Raw genomic sequence first — 27,387 nt, forward strand, 5'->3', positions numbered from 1 at the left:
CTGAGCAGTAAGGACCTGTGATCGAGGCTCCTGTGGGCTGTCCATGGAGGGCCGCACTGCTGAGCAGTAAGGACCTGTGATCGAGGCTCCTGTGGGCGGTACATGGAGGGCCGCACTGCTGAGCAGTAAGGACCTGTGATCGAGGCTCCTGTGGGCTGTCCATGGAGGGCCGCACTGCTGAGCAGTAAGGACCTGTGATCGAGGCTCGTGTGGGCTGTCCATGGAGGGCCGCACTGCTGAGCAGTAAGGACCTGTGATCGAGGCTCGCGTGGACTGTCCATGGAGGGCCGCACTGCTGAGCAGTAAGGACCTGTGATCGAGGCTCCTGTGGGCTGTCCATGGAGGGCCGCACTGCTGAGCAGTAAGGACCTGTGATCGAGGCTCATGTGGGCTGTCCATGGAGGGCCGCCCTGCTGAGCAGTAAGGACCTGTGATCGAGGCTCCTGTGGGCTGTCCATGGAGGGCCGCCCTGCTGAGCAGTAAGGACCTGTGATCGAGGCTCGCGTGGACTGTCCATGGAGGGCCGCACTGCTGAGCAGTAAGGACCTGTGATCGAGGCTCCTGTGGGCTGTCCATGGAGGGCCGCCCTGCTGAGCACTAAGGACCTGTGATCGAGGCTCCTGTGGGCTGTCCATGGAGGGCCGCACTGCTGAGCAGTAAGGACCTGTGATCTACATACAGAACACAACAGAGGCAGCCCCCATCGTTTGACAACGGGGTGTGCAGAGCTTCCTTGCTCTCAGCTTCGCTCACGGGCGGCCACATGGTTTTTGTTTCTATCCTACAACTCTCACAGTCACGCCTGCGTTGTATCGTACTTTATACCTCTATAGAGACCCTTTTCTTTAGCTGGCCTAGTTTCGGCACGGGTAACAGACCGGAGGCCGCACTCTTCGAAATGCCCAGTCGGTCCTGCGAGAGAAGCACGGACATGGGTCCTGGCTGCTTGTAGAGGGGGCCGAGGATGGCCCAGAGCAGCCCAGGACCTGGCAGACGGGAGCCGATCAGGGTCACTTCCATGCCACTCTACACGACACCTGCAGTCTGCTAAGCCTGCAGCACGTGGCATTCAGAGACGTGCACTGCAGTGTTTAACACAAGAAGTATGGAATCAGCACAGGATGACAGGAGCTTTTCCCTGAAAAGGTAGCATTGGTTGATTGTGTGCAACGTGACGTGGGGAAAGTCGGCGGCAAATACTGCAAGACAAACAATCAGTGCTTTCTGCTCTCAGTGAAGGATATCCAAGAAGAAGTCGTGAATTAGTAACGTTGCAGCAAAATCACAGGCAGAATGGTTACCATTTCAATGATTTCTGAAAGCAAACGTGAGAAAACATAAACCATCTGGAAAAAGCACTGTCAAAGTCAATAGGTCTGGTGCAGGCTGCAAACACGCTTTGCTTGATCAATAATTGTTTTGGCATGTTCTTGCAAAATTACAGTTGGGAAAGCTACCGGGCTCCAGCAATAAAAACCAAAAACAAAAGGCTGAAAGAAAAACATTTTTTTGGTCTCAAGAAGCAAGCATTGCCATAGTTGTCTTGGCAATGAAGGGAGCTGATTTGTGTCTCTTTCAATCAATCAATCAAGGCATTTATATAGCGCGCTACTCACCCAGAGGGTCTCAAGGCGCTTGGGGAGGGGGTGGTCCGCTACTGCTCGAACAGCCAGGTCTTGAGCTGCTTCCTGAAGGCGAGGTGGTCTTGGGTCAGGCGGAGGTGGGTCGGAAGGGAGTTCCACGTCTTGGCGGCGAGGTAGGAGAAGGATCTTCCTCCTGTGGTGACTCTTCGAATGCGGGGGACGGCGGCGAGGGCGTGGTTGGTTGATCGAAGCTGGCGTGTGGGAGTGTAGAAGTTGAGGCGGCTGTTGAGGTATCTTGGTCCTTGGTTGTGTAGGGCTTTGTGTGCGTGGGTGAGGAGTCGGAACGTGATTCTCTTGTTGACCGGGAGCCAGTGCAGGTCTCTCAGGTGTCCGGAGATGTGGTTGTGTCGGGGGATGTCCAGGATGAGTCTTGCAGAGGCGTTCTGGATTCGCTGGAGTCTCTTCTGGAGTCTGGCAGTGGTTCCGGCGTAGAGGGAGTTGCCGTAGTCCAGTCGGCTGGTGACGAGGGCCTGGGTGACCGTCTTCCTGGTCTCGGTGGGGATCCACCGGAAGATCTTACGTAGCATGCGCAGGATGTTGAAGCATGACGAGGAGATGGCGTTGACCTGTCTGGTCATGGAGAGGGAGGAGTCAAGGATGAAGCCCAGGTTGCGTGCGTGGTCTGTTGGTTTGGGTGCGCTGCCCAGGGCGGGGGGCCACCAGGAGTCGTCCCAGGCGGAGGGCGAAGGTCCCAGGATGAGGACTTCCGTCTTGTCTGAGTTCAGTTTCAGGCGGCTGTTCTTCATCCACTCGGCTACGTCTTTCATCCCTTCGTGTAGGCTGGCTCTGGCGGTGGCGGGGTCGTTGGTGAGGGAGAGGATCAGCTGGGTGTCGTCGGCGTAAGAGATGATGTTGAGGTTGTGCTGGCGTGTGATGGCCGCGAGGGGGCTCATGTAGACATTGAAGAGGGTGGGGCTGAGCGAGGAGCCTTGAGTAACGCCGCAGATGACTTCGGTGGCTTCTGATCTGAAGGTTATTCTGAAGGGAAGAATGCAGTCACTCACAGTGAAGGTGTACAATGGCTGCAGTGGGCGGACTCACTGTCCTCTATGAACTGCAGTGTGTGGTAGAAACATGTAATTGACACAATAACAGACCAATGGATGAAGAGGGCTGACTGAAAACCCCTAGAATTATATATATATATATATATATATATATATATTGTACACGCAATTTTAGTAACATCAAAAACGTCTAGGATAATGCCAGACCAAAAAAAAAGTCACCTATTAAGTGGGAGCTAATATAAATTTGAGAAAAATCAACGATGTCACACTTGGAGTGGCTCATTAAAGAAAATTACGAGTATGTTGGAGAAAAGAAACGGTTTTAGGCAGGTGCATCTGCATTGGTGTTCTAATACAGTGCTTATGCCACCATGAACCTGCTTTAATGTGCTTGGAGACAACACCAGAAAGCTGAAAAGGGGAGACAGTCGCCAAAATTCTGTAAATGAGATGAACAAAGAAATGGACTGGGGAAGGCTGGTTTAGCTGCTGTCGTTTTGAGTAAGATAATTTTTTGTAATACCCTTCTGGATTTCAAATGCTAAAATGTATGTAAATGATGCTTGGGTTTGTTAGTACAGTGACTAAATAATTCTAAATATATTCATAAATAATATACAGGAAATCCTCAGCAGTGATCAGATGCCTAAGAACATATGAATTCTCAAGGACAAAATGTAACTGTGTGGTGGGGAGTAAACTTGCGGTAAATGTGTACAGGGTCAGAAACAAAGTGGCATAGTTCCTCAGGGTAAGAGAAGACGTGGTACGGATTTCTCAGTAGGATGAAAAGTGTGGCACGGATCTACAAGGCAGTAGGTAAAGTGAAGCATCACTCATGCTGAAGGAAAGTACAAAACGCACAAGTTACTTACCTTCGGTAACGATATATCTTTAAGAAACTTTAGTTAGTGTTAGAATCCTTACCGTAGAATATCCCTAGGCGTCAGACTGGATCTGGAAAGTTTTCGTCAACAGTACCCCTGTGCGTCAGTCGGCATTGTCCTGTGGCTCCGCGTCCGTCGTTGGTGTCGTGATCACCGGAATGACGTCGCTGGAGTACTTAGACGCCGCCCTCGCGCGCTGACTTCAGTTCTGTACATAGCTTTCCGCACCAGAAACGCAGAGCCATGCAAGAAACCAACACTGGTGCCATGAAACTAGGGCCCTGACAGGGAAAGTCCTTAACCCTACATATCGGGTCGCAGAACGGGGAGGATGGGTGGGGCGGTAAGGAATCTAACACTAACTAATGTTTTTAACAGATATATCGTTACCGAAGGTAAGTAACTTGTGCATCTGAAAGAAACACGTTAATGTTAGATTCCTTACCTTAGGATAGATACCCCAGCAATACCAACCCTGGTTGTGGGTCTGCAAACCAAAATCACACCAGGAAGTCCTGGAGAACTGAACGGCCAAAGAAGCCGTCTCTCCGGACTTGGCTGCCCAGGTAGTTACGCTTGGCAAACATGTGCAGCGAGTCCCACGTAGCTGCCTGATAAATGTCCTGCAAAGGGACTCCCCGTCCCAAGGCAGTATTAGCTGCCGTGGCTCGAGTGAAATGGGCGCGCAGCCCCACAGGAGGTTCCTCTTTGGCCAAGGAATAACAGATCTTGATGCAGAAAATGACCCACCGAGAGATGGTCCGCTTGTGCACCGCTAGTCCCTTCTTAGCGCCCACGTAGCCAACAAAGAGTTGGTCGTCCACCCGGAACTGTTGTGTGCGGTTCAGGTAAAAAGAGCGCGCGTTTTGGGTCCAGACGGTGGAGCCTCTCTTCCTCTTTCAAGGGATGCAGAAAGAAAGTGGGCATGGTAATGGTCTGGCCGATTTGAAAGGCAGTAACCACTTTGGGTAGAAAAGAAGGATGAGTCCTCAGAACAACTTTGTCCGGATGGACAGAGAGGAAAGGAAGTTTAGAAGAAAGAGCCTGGAGCTCACTCACTCTCCTGGCAGAGATGATGGCAACCAGGAAAGCAGTCTCTAGAGTTCAAAGACGCAAAGGACAGTTATGGAGCGGCTCAAAGGGAGCACACATCAGATAGGTTAACACCAGATTCAAGTCCTACTGAGGCATTACAAAGGAAACATGTGAGTAATGCCTTTCAAGAATCTATTTACAACAGGGGACTTGAAAAGAGAAGGCTGATCAGGAAGCCTCAAGAAGGCTGCAACGGCCGAAAGATATCCCTTGATGGTGCCCACAGCAGAACCCTGCTGAGCCACGGATAGAAGAAAGAGGAGAAACTCTGAAAGAGGGGCAGAGAGGGGATCCACAGCCTTTGCTGTGAACCATGCCACAAATATGTTCCACCTGCAGGTGTATACCGTTTTCATGGAGGGACGCCTGGCTGCCAGAATGTCATCACAGACTTCAGGAGGCAAGTCAAATGGCATCAACTGTCGCTGCTCAATCTCCACGCATGTAGGTGGAGCCTGGACATGTTCGTTTGGAGGACTGTCCCCTGTTGCTGTGACAGAAGATCCTCCTGAAAAGGCAATCGAATCGGGGGATTGATTGAAATACTGAGTAGCTCGGGATACCAGTATCTTCGTGCCCAATCCGGAGCCACAATGTTGACTTGGGCCCGGTCGCACCGGATCTTCTTCAGCACTCTGGGCACAAGTGGTATAGGCGGAAAGGCGTACAGACCGCAACTCCACTCGCGACGAAAAGAGTCTCCGAGCGAGTGCCGCCTTGGAAATTCTAACTCTCAGAACTGAAGACATTGTGCGTTCTCTTCGGTGGCGAATAGTTCTAACCAAGGCTCTCCCCACTGCTGAAAGAGACCTTGCGCCACATCCGAGTTCAGACGCCACTCGTGATCCATCATGCACCGACGGCTGAGTTTGTCCGCTCTGGTGCTCAGAGAACCTTCCAGGTGTTGAACCACCAGGGTGATGCCCTGATGTTCTAGCCATGTCCAGAGGCGCAGACCCTCCTGACATAGGGCGGGGTGGGGTCGTGGATCCTACCCCACCATGTTTGTTGCGATACCACATGGCGGTGGTGTTGCACTACACTTCCCCGGACAGAGGGAAGGAATATCTTCAGTGCAAGCCGGATCGCCCGCAGCTCCAGAAGTTTGATATGGAGCCGGGACTCCGCCGGAGACCAGAGGCCTCTGGTTTCCGCCTCTCCGATGTGGCCCCTCCATCCCAGGAGGGACACATCCGTCATCACTGTGTGCTCCGGTTGGGGAAGGGAGGGGGATATGCCACTGACCCAATCGCGGTCCGTGAGCCACCACTGCAACTGTCTCGCAGTGCCCTCCGAGATCAGGACATGCCCTGATGCTGTGCCCACTGGAACTTCAGGTCCCACTGCAGAGTCCGGATCCGCCACCAGGCGTGATGTACCAGTAGGATGCAGGAGGACATCAGTCCCAAAAGCCGTAGGGTCAACCTGACCGAAACTCGGGATAAAGGCTGAAAGATCGGAATCAGAGCCTGAATATCCCAAGCCCGCTGCTCGGGAGGATAAACCCGAAACTGTGCAGAGTCCAGAACCGCTCCGCTAAAGAGGAGCTTCTGGGAAGGCTCAGGTGCGACTTCGGCACGTTGATGGAGAACCCCAGGGAATGCAGGAGGTCGGCCGTAGTCTGGAGGTGGGAGACGACTGTTTGGGGCGAGCCCACCTTCAACAACCTGTCATCGAGATAGGGGAAGACCGGAACCCCTGATCTGTGCAGATGAGCTGCGACCACCGCCATCACTTTCGTGAACAACCGAGGGGCACTGGTGAGGCCGAAGGAGAGCACGGTAAACTGAAAGTGCTCGTGGCCTACCGTGACCCGCAGATAATGCTGATGGGCTGGCAGGACGGGAATATGGAAATAAGCGTCCTGCAAGTCCAACGCTACCATCCAGTCTCCAGGGTCTTGGGCAGCCAGAACCTGAGCCAACGTCAGTATCTTGAACTTCTTCTTCCGGAGGAAGACGTTGACGCTCCTGAGGTCCAAGATAGGGGGCAGGCCCCCTTTGCCCTTCTTGGGAACCAGAAAGTGGAGAAAGTAACAACCACGCCCTACTTCTGGCCCAGGAACGCGCTCGATGGCCCCCTTGGCCAAGAAGGCCGTAACTTCCTCCTGCAGAAGTTGCAAGTGATCCCCCGACATGCGGCTGTACTGCGGTGGCATGGCTAGACAGGTCGTCTCGAAGGGGAGGGAGTAGCCCCTTCGGACGATTTGCAGCACCCACCTGTCCGAAGTGATGGTACGCCAGTGGAGCAGGTGATGGCGAACTCTGCCTCCTACTGGTGTGGAATGGGCCTGAAAGCTTGGACTAGGAAGGCTTTGAGGCGGATGCTGCGAGAGTGAATGTGGACTGACGGGCTCTCTGACCCCCTGCTCTGCCATGGCGGAATGCACATCCGCGACCGCGTTGAGGCTGGTTCTGCGGTCTGTGGCTGGACGAACATGCGGGGGTGCCCCTTCCGTGGCCACGAAAGGAGAGAAAAGCAGATGTTTGCTGGCACTGGGCCGACAGGCCTAAGGACTTGGCCGTAGCCCTGGAGTCCTTAAAGCGCTCCTGCACGCTAGCTGCCTTGTCGCCAAAGAGGTGATGGCCATCAAAAGGCATGACCATGAGAGTGCTCTGGACATCCCCAGAAAAGTTTGTGGATCTCAGCCAGGTGTGATGACGAATTGCCAGTCGTTGCAATCGCTCTGCCCAGCGAGTCCGTGGTGTCAAGTCCACATCAAATGGAGTACCGTGCTGCATCCCGCCCCTCAGCAAGAGCCTGGGCGAGCCGTGTCTTGGCCTCCTCCGGTCACTGAGGCAGCACATCCGCCACCGTATCCCACAGAGAGTGGGTGTAACGACCCAAAAGGCATGCTGTATTAATGAACCACAACCCTAGACTGACAGAGGAAAACAGTTTCTTGCCAAACCGTTCCAGCCTTTTGGATTCTCAGTCCAGGGATGCGGGTGGGGACGTTGAGGCCTGGATAACCAGACTCTCAGGGGTGGGGTTGGTGGACAGAAAGCAGGTGTCGCCCGGAGCTGGGCAGTGGCACCGGGCCACATTCCGATCCACAGGAGGGACTGTGGTGGGCTTGGACCAAGTGCCCATCCGAACGTCAGTGAGGGTCTCATTAAACTGCGGCAGAGGCTCCGAAGAGCTTACTGGCGGTTGTAGCAACTCGGTGAGGAGGCTAGTCCTCACGGCCGCTGCAGGGAGCTCAAGGCCCAAGGCCTTGCCCGCCTTGCGCAGCACCACAACATAAGTGGCTCCTCCTCCGTAGCCGTAGGAAGGAGGAGAGAGTAAACCAGTGTCAGACGAAGTGTCTAGACCACTGGCCTCCCCTAGCTCATCTGTCCAGTCCTGACTTAACTGGCACTGCTGTGCCAGAGGGTCCTCAGACCCGTCCCAGTCCTCCCATTCATCCGTGTCCTGAAAACAGGCAAAAATAACAGAGCAAAGGTGAAAGGCTCACCAGTCGGCGTCGGAGACGGCGCAGAGCGGCGCCACTCCGATGCCGAGCCTGGGCCTGAAACCGGGGACAGCATCGTCTGAGGACAGCACCGGAGGTGACACCGAGGGGGTCGCGCCAGCGGAGGAGTCTAAGGTCAGCTGGCATCGACTGGATCCCACGGGGTCCTGCGGCGCCAGGACCAAAGTCGCCGGCGGCGCCGGGGCCGAAGCCGCAGGTGCGCCGAAGGCCGAATCCACCGGCAACACAGGGCTAGAACCCCCAGTCGGACCCGCGGGGCCCGAAGGCACGCTGGCGGGTCTCGATGGCGGGAAGAGAGTCATCATGGCCACGAGGAAGTCTCTAATCTGCTCCGGAGTCGCATGGAGTCCAAGGAGCGGAGGGTGTGGGGCTGGATGCAACTGAGTGGGCCCCGCCAGAGCCGCGTGGGCGGCGCCACCTGAACCGTCGGCCGAGTCGCACGATTGGCATGGGGAAGTCTTAGAACGACGATGCTTCTTCGACTTCTTTTTGCCATGCCTCGACTTACCAGAGTGCAAGGACAAGGGTCCAGACGATCGATGATGACTGCGGCTCCACGATCAGTCCCTCAACTTCGTCTTCGAGCAGCGCGGAGCTGACTGCCGGAGCTCGAGGAGCTTACAGGAACGTTCCCGCCTAGACGTCAAGGCCCGGCAGTCGGGGGACGACTGGTCATCGTGGTCGGCCCCCAAATAGTAGACACCGGCAGTGGGGGTCGGTAACCGACATCAGTCGGTGACAGGCGTCACACGGCTTGAAACCGGGCATCCCTACTGGCACCAGGAGTTGAGTCGACTCGAAAAAGATAGGCATAAATGTCCAAAAAGTTAGTCAAAAAATGACTAAGGGTATTCTCTTCCCGGGTATGCGCTTGCTGGCATTGAAAAAAGAAGAACTGACGTAGGCGCGCGAGGTTGGCATCTAAGTACTCCAGCAACGTCATTCCGGCGATCCCGACGACGGATGCGGAGCCACAGGACGATGCCTACCGACGTGCAGGGGTACTACTGACGAAAACTTTCCGGATCCAGCCTGACGCCTGGGGATATCCTAAGGTAAGGAATCTAGCACTAACGTGTTTCTTTCAGATAGATATATGAAGGAAAAGTGAGGTACAAATTTACAGAGTGGGAGGAAAAGTGTGGCACCGTACTAAGTAATAAAGGAAAACTGTAGCACAGGACGCCCAGGGCAGTTAAGGACCTTTGGATAAGAAGGAAGTATGATATAAATCAATGGAGCAGAGAGATATGTGTGGCACAAGCTCTATGGCAGAAGAAGTGTTCCTTCCAGAAGTGTATGGGGAGGAAAGTGCAGTACAGGTCTACAGAAAGGAATGAAAAGTGGGACAATGGTCTACAGGGTGGGAGGAGATGAGTAGAACAGATCTACAGGACAGAAGGAAAAGTGTGGCAAAAGTGTACAGGCTAAAGGAAAAGGGAGGCAAGCTCATTTGGGGTGCGAGGAATGGAGGGTGAAGTGGAGAAGTGGTGTTTGACTCAAGCTTCCAGAGAAACCGATGGGATGACAGAAGGGGTTCGACATTACTTCACATTTGCAACAAATAAAAGGGTGATGTTGCAGCAGAGGAAAGGAATGTATAAGCACTTCTCACATCAGACTAGATGGGACGTGGGGGCTCTGGAAGCAAGGCATAGGGTATAGAGTGGCAGAGAGTGGGGAAGGGGAATCAGGTATGCACTGGGTTTGAGGAAGGCACATGATCTCTGCGCATATGGTGAAATAGCCACAACTATACACACCCACTGGGTTGTTTTGGCAGTGAAGGATGCGGGCGATGGGGGCCTGGCCCAGCATCAGCATAAAGGCACACTGGATTGTATTTGATGGTAATAAATGATGAGCCCGATAGATGTCTGGACCGGCATCAAGCTGCTCAGACCCCTGCGGCGTCGCTCTTGCCTATGGTGATGCGGCTACTCATCTTCCTAACCTTGAAACTGGTCAGTACCCTCCAACAATACTGCAGGTAGCCAGAAAAACATAAGGGTATGCAGCGACAGTTCGGTGGATCGACTGTGGTGCAGTTTTTGTATTACCTGCATGCTTGTTGCGTCGGTGGCTGATTCTGGGTGTAGATGAGCCATTTCCTCGTGGTAGAAAGAGGGCTGCTCCTTTCACAGTGAGAAAACTTTCGCTGATGCTGAAAGGGAAAGAAAAGGAAGCGGTCAGCATCAACGCATTTCTACCCTGCAGCAAGGCAAACTGTGGCATTTAACACTAGAACGATATCTCAAAAGGCACAACTCATCACATCACTGCGCAAAGTGTATCCGAAACAGAGTCCAAGAGATGGTTCCTCTGCAGGCAATTTATGGTTCTATCCATTGCAATAACACCTTGTGCTTGGCTTGCCAGTCAAGAAATGTGAGAGTTGTGTTTTAGAATATAGCACTTCTGACACAAATCTCACTGTGTGTTATGAATTGCATCAAGCCCAGGCCCCCTCACCACCCCCCCCCCCCCCCCCCCCAAGGAAGACGAGATCTGGGCAAACTGTGAAGTTACATTAAAAGTAAATAGTCTGTTGATAATTTCAATGATGATCTACTTAATGTGCAGGCGAGTCATACACGGTGAAAGGATGTACTCAGGTCACCAGTAGGAGGCTATTAATAATCAACCAAAAATGCTCTATGTAATTAGAAAAAGGTAATGTGCCTTCAAACAAGTCCCAAGTCGGCAATCAGATATACAGTAACAGATACTGGTCGACTGCCAGCAAAGCCCTGAAAATAGTCTATTAGAAGTCTATCTTATAAACACATGAAGACTACAGGAAAACTCTCCTCCGCCTCTTAAGATTCCATCTTGTAACACTATACCCTTCATCATAGATTGAAGTTTTGGTGTAAAGCACCCAGTTATCCATGTATTGACGTTTGCTTCATATCATAGAAAAACTATGGATTATAACAATAAAAAATCCTGAACATCAATATCAAGAGGAATCTTAAGTCGAGACCTGTCCAAATATCATGGAACAGCAAGCGGATAAGTCTCTCGCGAAGGGCACTGACACCATGATGATGCAAAGCAACCCAGAAGAGAGACTCAAGATGCCATTGAAGAAGGAATTCAATGAAATGAGACTTCAGAGTAGCATCATGATTCATTGTAGACCCCCTCAACGATGACAAACTGCTCCAGACGCACCATCTGGCATCATACAAACGACATCTGAGACTTCCAATATTGGAGGTACGAACTGCTCAAAGTTGAATAATGGCTCGAGAGACATTATTATTATTATAATAATAATTCCTATTTGTAAAGCGCGATCATAGGGTTTCAAGGACTGGGGGCAATCGGGGAGATTATCAGCCTGATTCATCAATCCCCCGTTTTGCGAGCCCCTAATAGCGATTCATAACGAATCGCTATTAAGGACTTGCAAAACGGGATTCATGTAGGAATTGCTAAATAAATAGCGATTCCTACACATTCCTTATTTGCGAGTAGCAAATTGCTAATCGCAAATAAGGAATAACTCCCCATACATTCCTATGGGCCAAAAGGCCCATAGGAATGATTGGGGAGTATTCCTTATTTGCGATTAGCAATTAGCTAATCGCAAATAAGATAGCGATTTAAAGGGTGCCAGGGGTGTCCAAAGGACACCCTGTAGCACCCCTGAAATGCAAATTGAAACAGGTGTTGCGCACACACATGTCCAAAGGACATGTGTGTGTGCAACATGCAACTTAGAAAAATGCTTTTAAAAGCATTTTTCTAAGTTTTCGCTATTTACCACGAGGTTTGACCTCGCGGTAAATAGTGGGCCGAAATTGCGAATTCGCAATTTTTAAATGGATGATGAATTGCATTTAAGGAATCTCAAATAGAGATTCCTTAAATGTAAATCCTCGCACAATAGCAAAATCGCTATTACCGATTTTTGCATTTGGGATGATGAATCCCAAATGCAAAAATAGCGCTCGCAAAGGGTCAGATTCTCAGAATCTGGCCCTTTGCGAGCCGATTTCGGCTTGATGAATCAGGCTGAAAGTGAGCTATTGCCCAGAGTCACATGATGCTGAGCTGGGCAACCACCGGTGCCGTGGATTGAACCGTGTTGCTGCATGCTCCAGAGTCAGCCGCTCTGGCCACTGCGCCACGCCTGTCCTATTCTACCCAGTAATCAAAACATACCACAATACAGCATGACACAGACCGCATCAGTGTCTCACAATCGAATGATGAACGTCAATAGCTGCGATATGGACTACTCACAATAGCGCAAATGGTGTTAACTTACAAATATATCGAACAGAGGCATTACTACAGCATGAAACACACTGCATCCAAGTCTCATACAACCCTCAGCCAAACATTAATATGCGATGTGCACTGCCCGCACGAGCCCTGTGCAATGGCTTGAGCACAGTGAACAAATTCCACTATCAACAGCTCTGGGGATTGAATCACAAAATACGGACTTTTTACTGAGAGAAGACTACATTACAGGCTGCTGAGTGAACCAGCCAGTGAGGTGACATCGCACAGCACAGTCGGGTACCGTGCTATAGAGGTCTGCAAGAGCAGAGGCCTTATCCCACAATAACGACTGCTACCGTTTCATGCAGACAACGCAACTACTTCCGAGTAGAATTGCTCTTCGAAGACTGCTCCTGGACTGAGGGGAAAAAAAGTCCAGTATGTAGCCAAGAGGCCTGCATTTTTTCAAAAAAAGAAAAAAATAGTAGATTTCCAAGAAGCATGTTCTAGGAGCAAAACAAGACCAAAGTGTTCAAATGAAATCTGAGTGAGGACGCGTGATTGAGAAATGTTTCTGCACAGCTGTGCATTCCAGTCTCCAAAGACTTCAGTGCCTCGGGTTCACTCACGCCTCACCAACAGGAGCGAGAAATATCAGCCCGACCTTGATACCAAGACCGAGATCAAGCTCCCAGCTGAGAAACTGTGCACAGAGAAAAAATAGTTTCATTGGTGCAAATGACATAAAAAATAAACTTAGCTCGATTACTTAAAATATAGAATTCGCATTATTGTAGATACAATAAAAGTGACATGGGGCTATTAAAACGGTGTACCTCAAACACCTTATAGTCTGGAGTTGGATAATGAACACTTATTGTTCAAACTCAAAGTACTCATTTGATGAGCAGGGGACGAATATGAAAGGCGGAGTCAGACCTGCTATTATTCGAACTGTGACCTCACTCTCCGAACAGATCCCTGCAGAGCCCGCTCACATCAATGGACGAGTCTCTGCCTTGCGCGTCATTACCGGGGCTTCACCTCACTCTCAGAGCGGCGAGGCAGCAAGTTAGGCTGCAGCGTCTCGTATGTTCAGGTGTGTAACCTTCAAGCTGATTAGAACAACTGAAAGAACAGGGGCAGGTCTTTGTGACTGCAGACCCCCGGTCATCAAGGAGTTGCATCAAGGAGTTGCATCCAGGAGCAGCTATCCATTCTTAGAAGCGGGAGGGGAAGCTGAAAGAGGCCTTAGGGCACATCAGCAGACTGCCATCATTGCTACGTACACTGAACAGAGGATTGTCTCAGCCATGCCTACAAGGGAGGGCGCACAGGTGCTTTAAGTCGTCAGCGTGTTCAAGCATTATGTGCACTGAAGTTCCTCTAAAATATCACCAGCCAGACCCAAACAATGAGACCGTGTTTTTTCAAGCCCAACTTGACCTTTCCAGAAAACAGCTGCTGAGTGGTCAGAGCAGCCAATGCAGGCTATGCCACAACCTGCAGATTTTCCAGGTCTTGCATACTGACACTTATTAGCAGTCTGGTTGCGGAAGGCCTCAAGGGGACCATGTCAAAAACGTACATTATTTACTATTGTTTGGCTCTGCTGCCACTCATTTACTTGCATCTTTTTTGATGGCGTGCTTTCCTCTTCTGGTTTGCCGCTCCCCAGAGGATAGTCTCCCTACCGTCCCTTTGATAGGATGACCTGTAAGCTTTCACCACTTACATTTAGGGGGACTCAACTGCTTCTTTCTTTTTGATTAAGCCAGCCATGTTTTCTTGGTCTCTCGTGTGCTGCTCCTCCCCTCAAACACCTCCCCCTTCGCCTAACCTACCTCTACCCCATTGCTCCCCTACCACTCGCCGACAAAGAAAATGCTTTCATTGTAACTTTTTTTTTTAAGGACTCACTAGCTGCCATTTGCTGGCCTGAGACTTTGCAGTCTAGAAAGCACATCCACGTGCGTCAATTGCTACCTCATGCAAAACCCCACTGTTTTCCCTGTCCTGCCCCACACCATTGAGGTTCATGAAATAAATCTTCTAAGACTTTTCTGGAGGGCAACTACCATTTACTGTTGGGCGCTTCGTATTCCAAAAATCACTTTTGCACTAAAACAAATAAATATTTTATTTACAAGGCCAACTGTTGTCGGCCATCTTGTACTGGTAAACTTAAAGATATATGTAAGAAAATGGTCATGCATCACTCCGCTGATGTGCGTATGAACGGGGACACCTGCATATGTCAACATAAATGCATGTGCCAGGAGAATGGCACAGCTGCCAGCAGCAGCTGCGTCTTTTTTGGCTCATGCTGCATAGCATCAGGAAAACAAAAACACTGGCAAAGCCACCAAGTCGGTCAGCAAGGAATGATCTATTGGCTTTGCCAATGCTTGTTCTAACTTCTCAGCAAGCAAGTACACCAATCATCAATTGAGAGGCTTTGTAAAGTAAGAGTTGACACGGAGTTCAAACCACAAAGCACTGCCAACTGACCAGTGAGGGTCTTTTGCCTGGGCTTGTGATTCTATATAAAAACAATCAAATGAAGCCATCTATTTAAAGGCGACGTTCTCCGGTCTGACCGCATGTAATCAGGCAAAATACATGTAGAGCGTGTCTTTACGGCACTAGGCACACACAACACCTGGCTCAGTGACAAGCATCCGCCTGAAAAGTCAAATATTTTTATTTGCAGGAGACGAAAATGGGCTGTTGTGTCAGCAGGAAGAGGTTTGAAGCGTGGGTGCTTTCAGGCAGATGTTTTCTCGTAGGGAGATAAGCAGCCCAGACTGTGCCAACACCTCTCTGGCATACACAGCACTGAAAAAATGAAGACAAGCTTTAAGACGCGAAGAAGAACATTAAGGCATACACTGTGCCCGCCTCAGCTGTGGAAAGGCAGAAAGCATGCCAAGCCCATCTAGCCGACTTGTCCCAAAGGTTGCACTCGTAGCAAAGTTGCTTACCCGGTTTTACCCCCGCTACTGCCTCACCCATCTGGAACCTCCGGTCAGATAGAAAGAACTGTGCAGAACTGTGCAGAACCGGGAGAAATGGAAAAAAAATGACAGGCGTGGAAAAATGCGCAGCCGCCTGCACGGTTACTATTTAACTGTCAAGGAACTTGAGGAGTGTCTCTGCTTGAAGAGTGGGCATCTGCATAGCGATGGCAAGGCACTCACTCAGTCACCCAGGTCAGCTCTTTATACCCACTAAGACTGAATGTGGCGAGCACATGCGAGTCTTAGGGGCACGGTTACGCAAAAGACGGCTAATGCGAGGTGTATGCGGGACAGAGAGCCTGGCATCACCATAGGGGAGGCTGGCAGGGGTTGATCAGAGCAGCAAACACTGACATCAGGACACAGAGAGAGGAACGGAGGAGACAAGTCACCGAGAGAACCCGTGCTCGGAACATCAAGACCAGGCCTTCACTGAAAGGACTGCAAAATACTGTCCAAAAACTACAAAGAAAATCTAACAGTTTATCTTCCTTCTCTATCATCGCCCCTTTTTACACAGTTCTAATAAAAGATTTGATCTGTTTTTTTTACTTTGATTACACGTATACAGTTACGAAACGAGCATAGAAGGTCTGCTAACGAAGTTTAGAATAAAACCAAAACAAGTATTCCAACAGAGACAGCAAGAGGCTGAACTCCGTCGTAGCCTGCTCCCACAAGCTTCAATGTATAGGGGCCTCTTAGAGATTCCCAGGTAGACCCCCGTGTGTTCACACCTACACGGATGCGGAGAACCAGTACGGACAATCATGGCTGGACTGTGGTCAAGACGAACCTCATGATGGCATGCGCGGTCAAGGTTCGGTAAGATGCAGCACAACACTAAGGCTGGGGTAGGGAGGATTTACGTCAGTGAGTGGCAAGGGAATACTGCAGGGGGAGTAGGGGAAATCACAAATTCAAATAAGCAAATATTCTTGCGGAAGACCAGACTCGCCAGACGATGTCACATCGCCTTGATCCCTGTTCAGCCTCTGCTCTGCGTGGAAAGGATGGCCACACCAAGAACTTCAAACATACAGGACAAAGCAGCAGGACTCAAGCAAACGTTCATGATGAGTCCTTGCTTTGGGGTGTTATGTAACACTGTACTACATGCATCCAAGGAGAAACCAGCCAAGTCGTCGGAGTTAAGGTACTTCAGATAGCTGGAGTAGATGTGCCACTTTTATGCTCAGTCTTTGGCACTTGGGCCAGCATACCACCGCCTATCAAATGTAAAGAAATGTTAAAATAGTGTGTTTCAGACAATCAGGCAGGTTTCCATTACTATATAGCCAGACTTCAGGTGATGCAGTTTTTGGAAACTGCTATGGGAGACCAGCTAGGTAACACTTCAGAAAAGCAGGTGAAAAAGAAACCGGCGGCTGGACCAGCCTCGTTCACATCTTTGGCAAGCATCTTTCTCCATTTTACGTACACCTGCAGGCATGTATGCTCTCACATCCGTGCACACACACAAATTTAATGCATGGCCCTCGCACACACCAAGTACAAAGTAGGTCGGTCCTATGTGAGGGTGCCAGGGAACTTGAGACCTGGGGGGTGAAGATATGTGCATCACTAAAACGAGGAACCCCACTTATTAGTACTCAACAGTAAAGGGGTCAAATGGTACCACCATCAAAAGCCAACATGTGAACGGCATTTCCACCTTGTTTTCTTGCTCCATTGTCCATCCCCTGTAAAATGGGTGCCCTGAGTCATGCTCTACAATGGACAGCTTTGCAAACATACGCAGTGCTAAACCATGAGCTTTAGATAGCTCACATTTTAGTTACCCTTTTCTACCTCGGTGTTTAACTCTGCTGGCTGATGAAGTCACAGCAGCTTACAAGCTATGGCAAAGTCAATAGGTCTCACTTTTGGGACCTTTTTGCTTTGTTAACCTCTTTACCAATGCTGTACAGCGTCAGATAAAAAAACGTTTTGTGCCACTGCTGTGCATCATTGGCAAAAATAAGAAAAGAGAGTAACAGGGTGTTTGCAAGGGTGTGTATTTGGCAATGGGTGAAGCGTGCAAGAGCAGGAGCGAGAGAAAGAGATAGAAAACAAATGTAGACTCATGGGGTGCTTAACCAAAAAGAAACTAGCATTGGGGAAGTCAATAGGTCTCATATACACTAGAGCTATTTTCTTTGTTAATGCCCTTTAGCCACGTTATACACCAGTGCAGCTGCTGTTCATGACTAAAAGTTAGTGGCCAAAGGGTCAGAGTGGAACAGAGTATTGTAGAGTGGAGTTGCACAGAGTGCAGGGGCATGGAGTGGTGTAAAGTGGAGTGGAGTATGCATGCTGTGGTAGTACACTGCCATTACAGACAACACTTTTTCAATGAAGTGACCATTACATTTGCACAGACATACAGTTTTACTAATAAAACTATACAGTGCACAGATTGAAAGTGAGGAAATTGCATCACCTAGTGTAATGATTTTTGTTCACATTAAAGCACTTCATATATAACAGAAAATGTGCTTAATTTGTGTTCTTAATTCTGATATATTCAGAAATACTTACAGTTCATTAAATGTTATGTGTTAGAAAAAAACTATTTCCTACCCACTGTATCCAGTAAGATTGTCACATAAATCCTCTCACTTTGAAGTCAGAGAAAGAAAAGCAAACAAATGTCACCCCCCACCCCGTAAAACAGCGCCTGACATTTGACCTCGGTCTTTGAATGCACAACAAATGTAACGAGATAAAAACAAGATTTACAGGCCTATTTGTAGAAATGGAGCACTCAGAAAGATACTGTAAATAAGGGTTGGGCAAGATAAGGTATGAACTCAAGCTGGACAGCCTAAAACAAATAAAACCAGCAAATGGAAAGCAAGAAAATGTTAGCGACAAAGACAATAGCAAGCAACGGGCACGATGCATTTCTAGGGCAACTTTCTGAATGTCCCCAAGATGTCTTTAGCAAACCAGACAGCTGTGCTGTCTGGTAGGCTGCGACCTAAAAGTAGCTTCCTAAAAGAAAGCAGTGGAACAATAAGGGAAGCCAATCAAAAAGATGGTAAAGAGACTATTTCAGGTGAAGGACAAACACAAGAAGGACATGAAAAGCCATTGAATAAGAAGAAAGCAGATCCTAGTGACAAAGACACTCAATAGTAAGCAAAAGTCAGTGTAAGTTATTGGTAAGTCCACAATAGGTCTTTCGCAACCAGACTGTGCAAATCAATGCTGCGCATTAGGCGGACAACTGGGCTCTAAACTACTACACATGTTCCCTCAAATCAGTGGAAGGAAAAAAAAGAAGGCAACATTGCAGTCTGCCAGCTGGCGCCTCAAGAGGATCAACCGACGCATAACAAACTTTAACAGGCTGAGACAAATGACCACATTTATTTAGTTTATACACAGTGTGTGTTAAAATCACTACAGATGCAGAACATGGCTTCTTGGGCTATACACAACTCAACTTTTCTAGTTTTACACTCCATCCTCCCCAGGATTCCCACATTGGTCATTTGGGGGTCAGTGGGCTGAAAGTTATTGTATACCGTCCTAAGAGATTGTGTACAGGGCACTGTTGACAGTAGAAGACGTGTGCCTAAATGAGCTAGCAAGTGGGTGGATGACTGAGCGTATAGAAGGGAGCATGAAACCCCTTTGTGTACTGGATAATCCCCTGGAATCTACTCTAAAGAAGTCACTGGTTCTGGTCTGTAAGGTAGATAATCCACACATCAATATTACTGTCAAGTTTCAAAGAGCACACAGCAGCACATTACGACAAATATCCGAAGATCGAGCACGGGAGACACACGGACCGCTGACATAAAATAACATGGAAAACGTGACGCTAAATGGACCTGCTTCGAGCATCTCATTTAGCTCCTTCTAGAGCACTTTGGTAATGACTTTCACCAGCTGTTTTTGCTCTGAGTAACAGATGTTGGTGGATTCCGGCCCCGCCCGATGCACACACGCACACATACACCTGCTGATTCTTTGTTTCAGCTCATATTAAGTTCCAGTTCCCACAACCTGGCTCAACTTACCAAGAACAAGAAAAATTGCACATTTGTCAAGCACTGCAAAAGAAGAGGGGAAGGATTCTAAAAACTCAGAGGGATCTCAACCAAACGCAGCTCAGGTGGCCAGGCGCCAACAGCCCATGAACTTCAGTAAAAGCGCTCCCAGCTGCAGGCAAAATGAGCAAATTATATTAGTTCGAACCAGAACATTAATAACAACCTTTTTACAGCACTCGTTACCAGACACTTCCAGCTTCGCAGTACCTAATTCACTTACATTCTTAAAATAAATGACATTTGATTTATCTCAAGAATACAAGAGCTGAGGGGATCTTCTAGACAAAAGTTAAAACAGTGACATGCAGATCAACAACTTTCATAGCAGATGAATTTATTTAAACATTTATGTAACTTTAAATATGGCGAACACGGCCTGGGTGACATCAACACCTTGCATAGAAATAGGCAGGATATTGGTGAGCAGTTTAACACACCATATAGTCTACCTTAGACAAAGTTATGGAAATACAGAGTAGAACAGCCATAACCAGATGCGCTGAAAGGTTATCGCACAATATAGTGTGCAACAAGAGGCAGCCTAAAGGAGTAGAGCGGGAGGGTTCCCCATTATTTTAATTCTGCTGCTCAGCAATTGCTGTCCTGACTAACATAAAGGGTATGAGACTCCTCCAGTCATTTGTTCCACTCTAGCCAGGGCACGAGTCCTAAAAAAAGAAGTGAGGGGACGATGACGTCACGACAGGAAGTGGCTTCACGAAAGGTGGCTTGCACCATCAGACTCATTGCCTCCCCTCGCTCACCCCTAGATGTGATTGCATCAGAGAAGCCAGCGCGTGAGCAGCGTGCCGAATGAGCTCCCATATCGCCCCAGAGAGGCCAAAGAGTGAATGTGTGGCTCCATTTGCTGCAGCTATAGAGCTCCCGCTAAAATAAGTGGGGGGACGCCGTCCACCCACGTGGTGCCCTGACTCTAGCCTTTACCTGTCCTTTGTACCTGTGTATACATAAAATTGCTTCAGCCTTGTACTACCCACAATCAGTATAGCCGCACTCTATAGTGAACTACAAATACTGCATAAGGCTCAGGACTTGTGGAAAAAACTTTTGCTGTTGCATTGTACGCCTATATACTCTGCAACACTCTATGACAATGCACTCTACTACACTGTACACCACACTACAAGGCTTCCCCTGTGCTACTCCAATATAGGACACTCTATGTTACTCCACTCTGTGACACTATTCCACTCTTTGCCATTCCACATTACGACACTCCAAGCATCTCTTCTATGCCACTAATGTTTAGCCATGTGGAACAGCGGGCACACTGGTGCTTAACATGACAAATACATTTGCAAAGCCAATAGCTCTTGCTCCATAGAGGAGACCTATTGGCTTTGCCAATGTTTGCCCTTACCGGAGGCTTGACAGGCAGCTCCCTAGAAATGTCTTACTATAAAATAACCCTGGGACCATCTGCAGTTGATATTTTTGAGAGTTTGATGCACAGACAAGTCCGAATGACACCTAAAGGAGGTAGAGGAGCGGGATGGTAGAGACATTTAAACACCTTGCCAGCAGAATTACAACGGAATAGGGTTTGAGAAAAGCATTCTAATACTGCATGATATTTATTGCCGGTCCTCTTCAGTCTTCCGTGCACCTTTATAGCTCAAAATGGCATAGTGACGACCAGGGCTTTATTTAAGTGGGCCGGGCCTCACCGAGTCTGAGCACCGGCAGTTTTTTTAAGGGGCCTCAAAACGGGTCTCTATCGGGCTCTATTTTGTGCCCTGGCACAAGTGGTCCGTTGTTTTTTTCCCGGACTGCAGTGACAGCAGGCGCATCATGTGCGCCTGCTCACTTCTCACTAGTGGAGAAGTTACGGCATGACGTCATGCCAGGTGAGGGTTGTCGGGGATGGGAAATCTTTTAAAAAGAGTTATTTTCTCTCTGGATTTCCCTTCTTTTTTTAAAAATAGGGAGCAGCAACATTGTTGTGGTGTCACCAGGACTTTAAGTGGAAGCTTTTTCAATATTATATACAAGTCATAGTTTCTGCTTATTTATCTTATGCAACAGTTGACAAAAGCCAATAGTCCTGACTTGCTGTAGGTATGATGTTTCTTTTTGTATTATATGTCTGGATGCAATGACTGAAACAGCAAAATACAAGTCGGGTGGCACACTATGCTAAGCACAGATTTTTAGCACATACGTGTTTTAAACCACGCCCTTAATTGTATTAGCCACGCCCCTTTGAGAAACCCTCCAGTTTTTTCATCCCACTAAAAACCCTGGTGACGATGGTACTGACAGGACGAGCAGGGGTAGAACCATAATGTCTCCCGAGTGGATGAGGAAATGGCTTCCCCTTAAAGTGATTTGTTAACCCCACAAGCAGATGAGTCAATGTCGAAAAGAAGGAAGTGGCACGACGGCGGCTGGTTCAGGTGCCTGTACGGCGCGTGCGTGGGTCAGTAGTTTCGCAAGAGCGCGCGGAGCGTGAGAATGAGCCGAGGCCTGGGAGCGGCCGGCGCAGCGGCTGCCCGGCGGCCGGCACGGCACGAACAGGGAGTTCTCAGAAAGGACGCTCTGAGGAACCGGCACGAGACCGCCCTTGTGGTGTCACTCCGCCCCCCTTACTCGCCGCGGCGAGGGTTTCTACGCAGTTTGGCACAAGGCTGCACATGCATGTTATGTCGTAACTCGGATGTTAACTTTCGCGCCTTCTTCCTCGCTGACTAAATGCAGGGGACATCCCAGCTTCGAGGGTCGCAGGCACCGGGGTGTCGGAGCAGAGGTTGTCTGCTGCCGAAGACGAGGAGAACGGGGGGCACACGGCATTATCAGGGGCGCTTGCCTATTGAATTGCCAATCCCAGTTAAGCACAATGGCAGCAACTGGGTCCGCTTGCATGGTGGAAAGCTTCTCCGAGGGGTTTATCATCACCTGGCAAGGTGGGCTTTTTTCTAATCAACAAACGATTAGGTGTATCAGAGACTCTCATGTGTGCATAAACTGGCAACCATCATGCATGTAGTTCTAAAATTACAAATATGTACGAAACTACAGCTGGCAAAATGATATACAATTCCTCTAAAAAAGGCCTCACAAGAACCTTGACTATGAAATCTTCCTCTGCCAGGGTTTGTCAGAGTAGGTGACTAACACTAAAACAATTGCATACTATGGTAATCTGCGATGTTACAGGTAACCAAATATCGGTCTACAGTCTGTAACATAGTGTCATAACAATAAAGGCCAATTGGCTTTAACGGTTCACAATAAATGAACCAGATTAGCTGTCTTTATTGTACCTTTTCATAATAACAAGACCAGACCAATAGCATCGGGAATAACTTTTCTCCATGTATGGATCAGGCCTCTAGGTGTTATTGACTTTTCACCATAAACAACTCAGCCCTACAGTACTGAGCGTACGCTTTCCCACAAAGAGGGGTAATCAAAAAACCCTGGTCTAGTACAGTCATCTGAGAGATTCCATATAACAAAATACCTATCTGTAAGCTTTAATACAAAGTAATAACAACCCACCCTTAAGTCCCTATTGACTTTAACACATGCTTTTTACAATAAATATACCAGACCTACTACCCGTTTCATAATAATTCATAATTAAGGCTGTTTTCCGTTTTTTATTGATTTTTACAGATAAATACAAACAGAAAACATTTTCTTACCTGTATTTATTTTTAAATGTGGATAAAAACTGAATTTGGGTGCTTTTTGAGTGATTCTTAATACTGTCTGCCATGACTGCCAGGCCAATAGCTGTGTGGATTGATAGGTAAGGGGCAAAAAAAGGACTTTTAGTAAAGAGGATTTAAACAGCACTGGATATGCCCACGGTAGATACTGAAATTGGCATATTTTCTTATAAGTGCATTGATTTAACTTCTGTGGGTGTTTACAGTATTGAAGGCATTCAAACATGAGTGCATTTTTACCAGTTAAACAAATGTGGAAATATACTAATTTCAGCTTCATATTTCCACAAATCCCAAAATAAATATGGATAAATACAGATACAATTTGCAAAAAATAAATATGGATAAATACAGATGGAAATGTCCCAATTCTTTTTTACCATAAACCTGGGAGCCCTATTCATAACAGTTCAGGCCATTAATCGTGATTATTGGTTTGCCACCATAACCAACACCGTCCTGCTATAACTCATAAGATTTGTCAAAATCCAAAAAGTGCAATCCAAGCACTTTTTGTTGTGAAAGCATACACCTTTGGCCCAATCAAATCCTCTATCATGGAAACCAACAAGTGGATGGAGCCACAGCCCACCCCTCTTCTCAGCAGTACTCTAGAAGCTCTTTTTAGTTTAGCACGAGGACCAACGAATGCTGTGCTATCAATGTAGACTTTTTAGTTTAGCACGAGGACCAACGAATGCTGTGCTATCAATGTAGACTTATAAATACAGAACAAATCGGACCCTTCAAAACTTTCACTAAGATGAATTCACCAGCAGCAAACTACAGTATACATTGTTGCTCTGAAACTGCCACTTCGACTCCAAGAAAAAATACTGTTTTGTACCTTAAAGGGAAGACCGACAAAGCCGAAATTCAATGGGTACACATAAGGAGCTACAAAGTTCGTGGTTTAGGATCAACGTTTTGCTTAGACTAAACCTTTATAAAAATACGTATTTTTCTTTATCATAAAAAATATCTCAGATTGGGCTTGATTGTGCTCTCTGAACCCCCTCTTACTGCTTTTGTGAACTGCTGAGCAGTTTTGCATTAGAGAACCGTTAGTGGATAATACTGAGGCACTGTGGACAGGTAGAGATTTTAAAGACACAAACTGTTGTGAAATTCCAAGGCTCTCTTGGGAAGCCCAAACCTCCTCTTCTGTAGGGCACTAGGGATGGGACCAGAGAGGCGTCACAGTCACGTGCGGGTGTCACATGTAAGCCCTGTTCCAGAGATATAGGGCCCTCAGCTGCAGGCCTTTCAGTCTGACCAGCCTGGCTCAAGTCTGAAGGTACACGAGTTGCACTCCCAGCAATGACTACCAACAATGCATGCCGTGGCAACTCAGTTACTTAAGGAGTGCTAAGAAAGTGACATCTGGCATTAGCAGTAGTGCGGGACCCAGCTATGTGGACCCACGCCGAATCCTGCTTGAGAGCTGGAGGCAGCAAGGCTGGCCCAAGGGCCTGACATGCTCTGTCGTCGTTTCCTAGTTGGCCATGTTTGGGCCTGCCGCTTTAAATACCGTGCCTGTAACCGAAGTGCAGGCGGCGCTCAGGTCAGGGTACTGTCCTTCCCCATATTAGTCAAGCCCAGGGACACTATTCTTAGCCCAGCTGTACCCGGTGCTGAAGGCCGAAAAATAACTCGCCCGCTGACTTTTCCGAATCGCCCCTGGGGCCCCGTGTGAACATACAGACAAGGGCACGAAGAGTAGGGCAAGGGCTTCCTAGACAGCTACGGCCTACATGCAGCTGTGAAAAGGGTGCATAATGATCAGGGACCCGCCACTGAAGACCCCTGCCCAGCTTTTGAATCTCGCACATTTACTCTGCTGAGCACCACTGTATGGCTTCGAAAGGACCGACAAATGCTCAAAATACTGTCAGTGAAAGACATAGCTCAACGGCGTTCAGCAATCATGGACATGCTTCTGACATTCTGAATGTATGCTTGTAACCGCTGTGGATTCATCACAAGGGGCTTTGAACTTCAAAACCTGTATGCTCGTTTATTGAGTGTACTCTAACGGGGTGGGGGCGGTGGGGCTTGCGATTATAAACGGCTACCGTATCTCTATACACAAACGTACCCTTTTTTTATATGTATCTTTACTCTTTTTATTTAATTTGCTTATCTTTAAATAGCCATTCAACATTTTAAAAGGTTCATAAGCGAAATATTTTAAATCTTACTTTCGAAGCTTTGCTTACAAATTGCAAATGGCAGTGTTTAAACCAAATATCGTGTTGTGTGCCACAGACCGACAGCAAATATTGATTTGGCCCCAAGATGTCGTGGGAAAACAACGCTACTGTAGAAGAGGTTTTTGAAAACTACTTTTGACACAAGAGGTTTGGGAATTGATGTTATCACAGGCAACCATTAGGGCAAAGGTACAAATGTTCTCTTATCTCTTCGTCTTCGCTTCAGGATCTGCTGAGACCAGGTCAGAATGAAAGTGATGCTCCGAGCAAGTGAAATACTTCTAGGACGTGTCTGGCACCGACAGCGACAGCGACAGTCTTCGTGATGAATATCCCAGGTCATGGGTTCTAGCCCAGGGGAACCGAGTACTGAAGTGAGTCATTATCTGGGGGCGGGCAGAAGATAATGGTGCAGAGCCCCAGGTCAATAATTATCAGGCGACGGGGCCAGTCGGGTAAGGTATACAAGCCGGAAGTTTGGTGACGTCGTGGCCTCCTGAGAGAGCCCACGCCCAACCTCTCAGCCAGGCTAAGCAGGTTGCCCTGAAGGTGAGGCCACTTTGAACTCACAGTTCTTGGAGTCAGACACACACCTGACATTGTTCGGCACAGAGATGCACAACCTCTCACTTTTAGAGCTAGGTATCGCCAGGAGTTGTCACCGAGCCAGCAGCTCTTGGCAATAGAGCCTCCCCCTACCGAGGAAAGATGAAGCACACTACAGGATGGAGAAGGTGCCCTGCGGAAGGGCATGGCGCGGCACACTACCAGACAAATGCTGAGCACAAGTGAAACCACACTTCCTGCAGTGAAAGCTAGGACATCGCACTGACGCACCTACAGCCAGGGAAATAGTCGGCACACTTCCGCTATGACAAGATTACTGAAACACATGTACCATCATGAAACCACAGCACACTGCAGATTCCGAGAAAGAAAAAGTTGAACTACAGCCACAGATGGTGCAAGACCTGTCTTGGTCCCAGGCAAGGGTGCCATCGGCCTGGCGCATATTCAAGACACAGCGACACTTAACAAAAGAGGGGAGCAGAGCCTTTCACTAGACCCTACCCCACCACTCCTGGAGGAGGGACGGGCGGTCAGTACACACAGTCAGTCAAATGTATATTTCCAGATTTGCGTGCAAAGTGCAGACATGTGGTTGCTTTTCAGGCATATCCAATATTAACCGTTCAGGGGACGAGTGTAGTAGGTATTGCGACTCCCTGGATAATTATGTTTGGCTTTCATGAAATCCACGCAGCCCCAGCTGAAGCCGGGAGGGTGTTTCTCGGACTTCGGGTTCCCTAAAAACTTAACCATCCAACAGACTGAGTTCTGACACTCGGCCCCTCCTACAAAATCCCTGTGGCCTCTTATTCCCCCTGCCCATAATGTTGGTGCTTTTTCACCTCTCTGGATAAATGGAAAAACAGGGCGTGCTTAAAATGGGTCCAGAGACCGTAATGGTGGATGCCAAATGAGAACTGCCAACACAATGGGTGCAACGGCTCCCGGTCTGAGCAGCATCCTGCTGGTTTCCCCTCACCTTAGGCATTCCTTCATGCAAAATAAGGCCTCACCCCGACCAAAGGAACAAACTCCGTAAAAAAATTTTTTGCTACCGTTTGGAAAATCATCTCTTCCCTGATTGAGTCCCCATGCTTTGTGGCATCAAGCACAGTCAGGATCACCACCCTTGGCCTAGGGACTTCATGTCCTGACCACACGTCAGATAATCCATAGATCCTGATGGGCTGGGCACAGGTGAAGAAACTAGCTGATGGAACTAGAAATATTGGTACCGGTAGCTGGCGGCGACCTTTGACCCAACTTTGGATTTAAGAATCTGCTCCTCATGAATAGTGATTTGTGGAACCCCAGAGCCCCTCCACAGACCCTCATATTGAAAATTATCAGGAGCAAGTGCAGCTCTGGCACTATCCAATTTGCTGAACTGTCATTGGTTCTTTGTAGACTATGGTAGCTCTTTCAGCAAACAACCCATAGGACAAATTGCAGCTCGACATGTAAACCAAGTCC

General features: G+C 48.4%; 1 protein-coding gene across 5 annotated transcripts in view; it reads right to left on the reverse strand.

The window, feature by feature from the left end:
* SSH2 (slingshot protein phosphatase 2) overlaps positions 1-27,387 on the reverse strand; it is an 810,994-nt gene that overhangs the window by 89,125 nt on the left and 694,482 nt on the right. For all 5 annotated transcript variants that reach the window (XM_078680015.1, XM_078680014.1, XM_078680017.1 and 2 more), the window contains one exon: positions 10,171-10,274. In XM_078680015.1, the coding sequence (XP_078536141.1) occupies positions 10,171-10,274 (104 nt within the window). The remainder of the gene's footprint in view (positions 1-10,170; positions 10,275-27,387) is intronic.

The sequence above is a fragment of the Lissotriton helveticus genome, chromosome 3_1, assembly GCF_964261635.1.
Source record: "Lissotriton helveticus chromosome 3_1, aLisHel1.1, whole genome shotgun sequence".
NCBI lineage: Eukaryota > Metazoa > Chordata > Amphibia > Caudata > Salamandridae > Lissotriton > Lissotriton helveticus.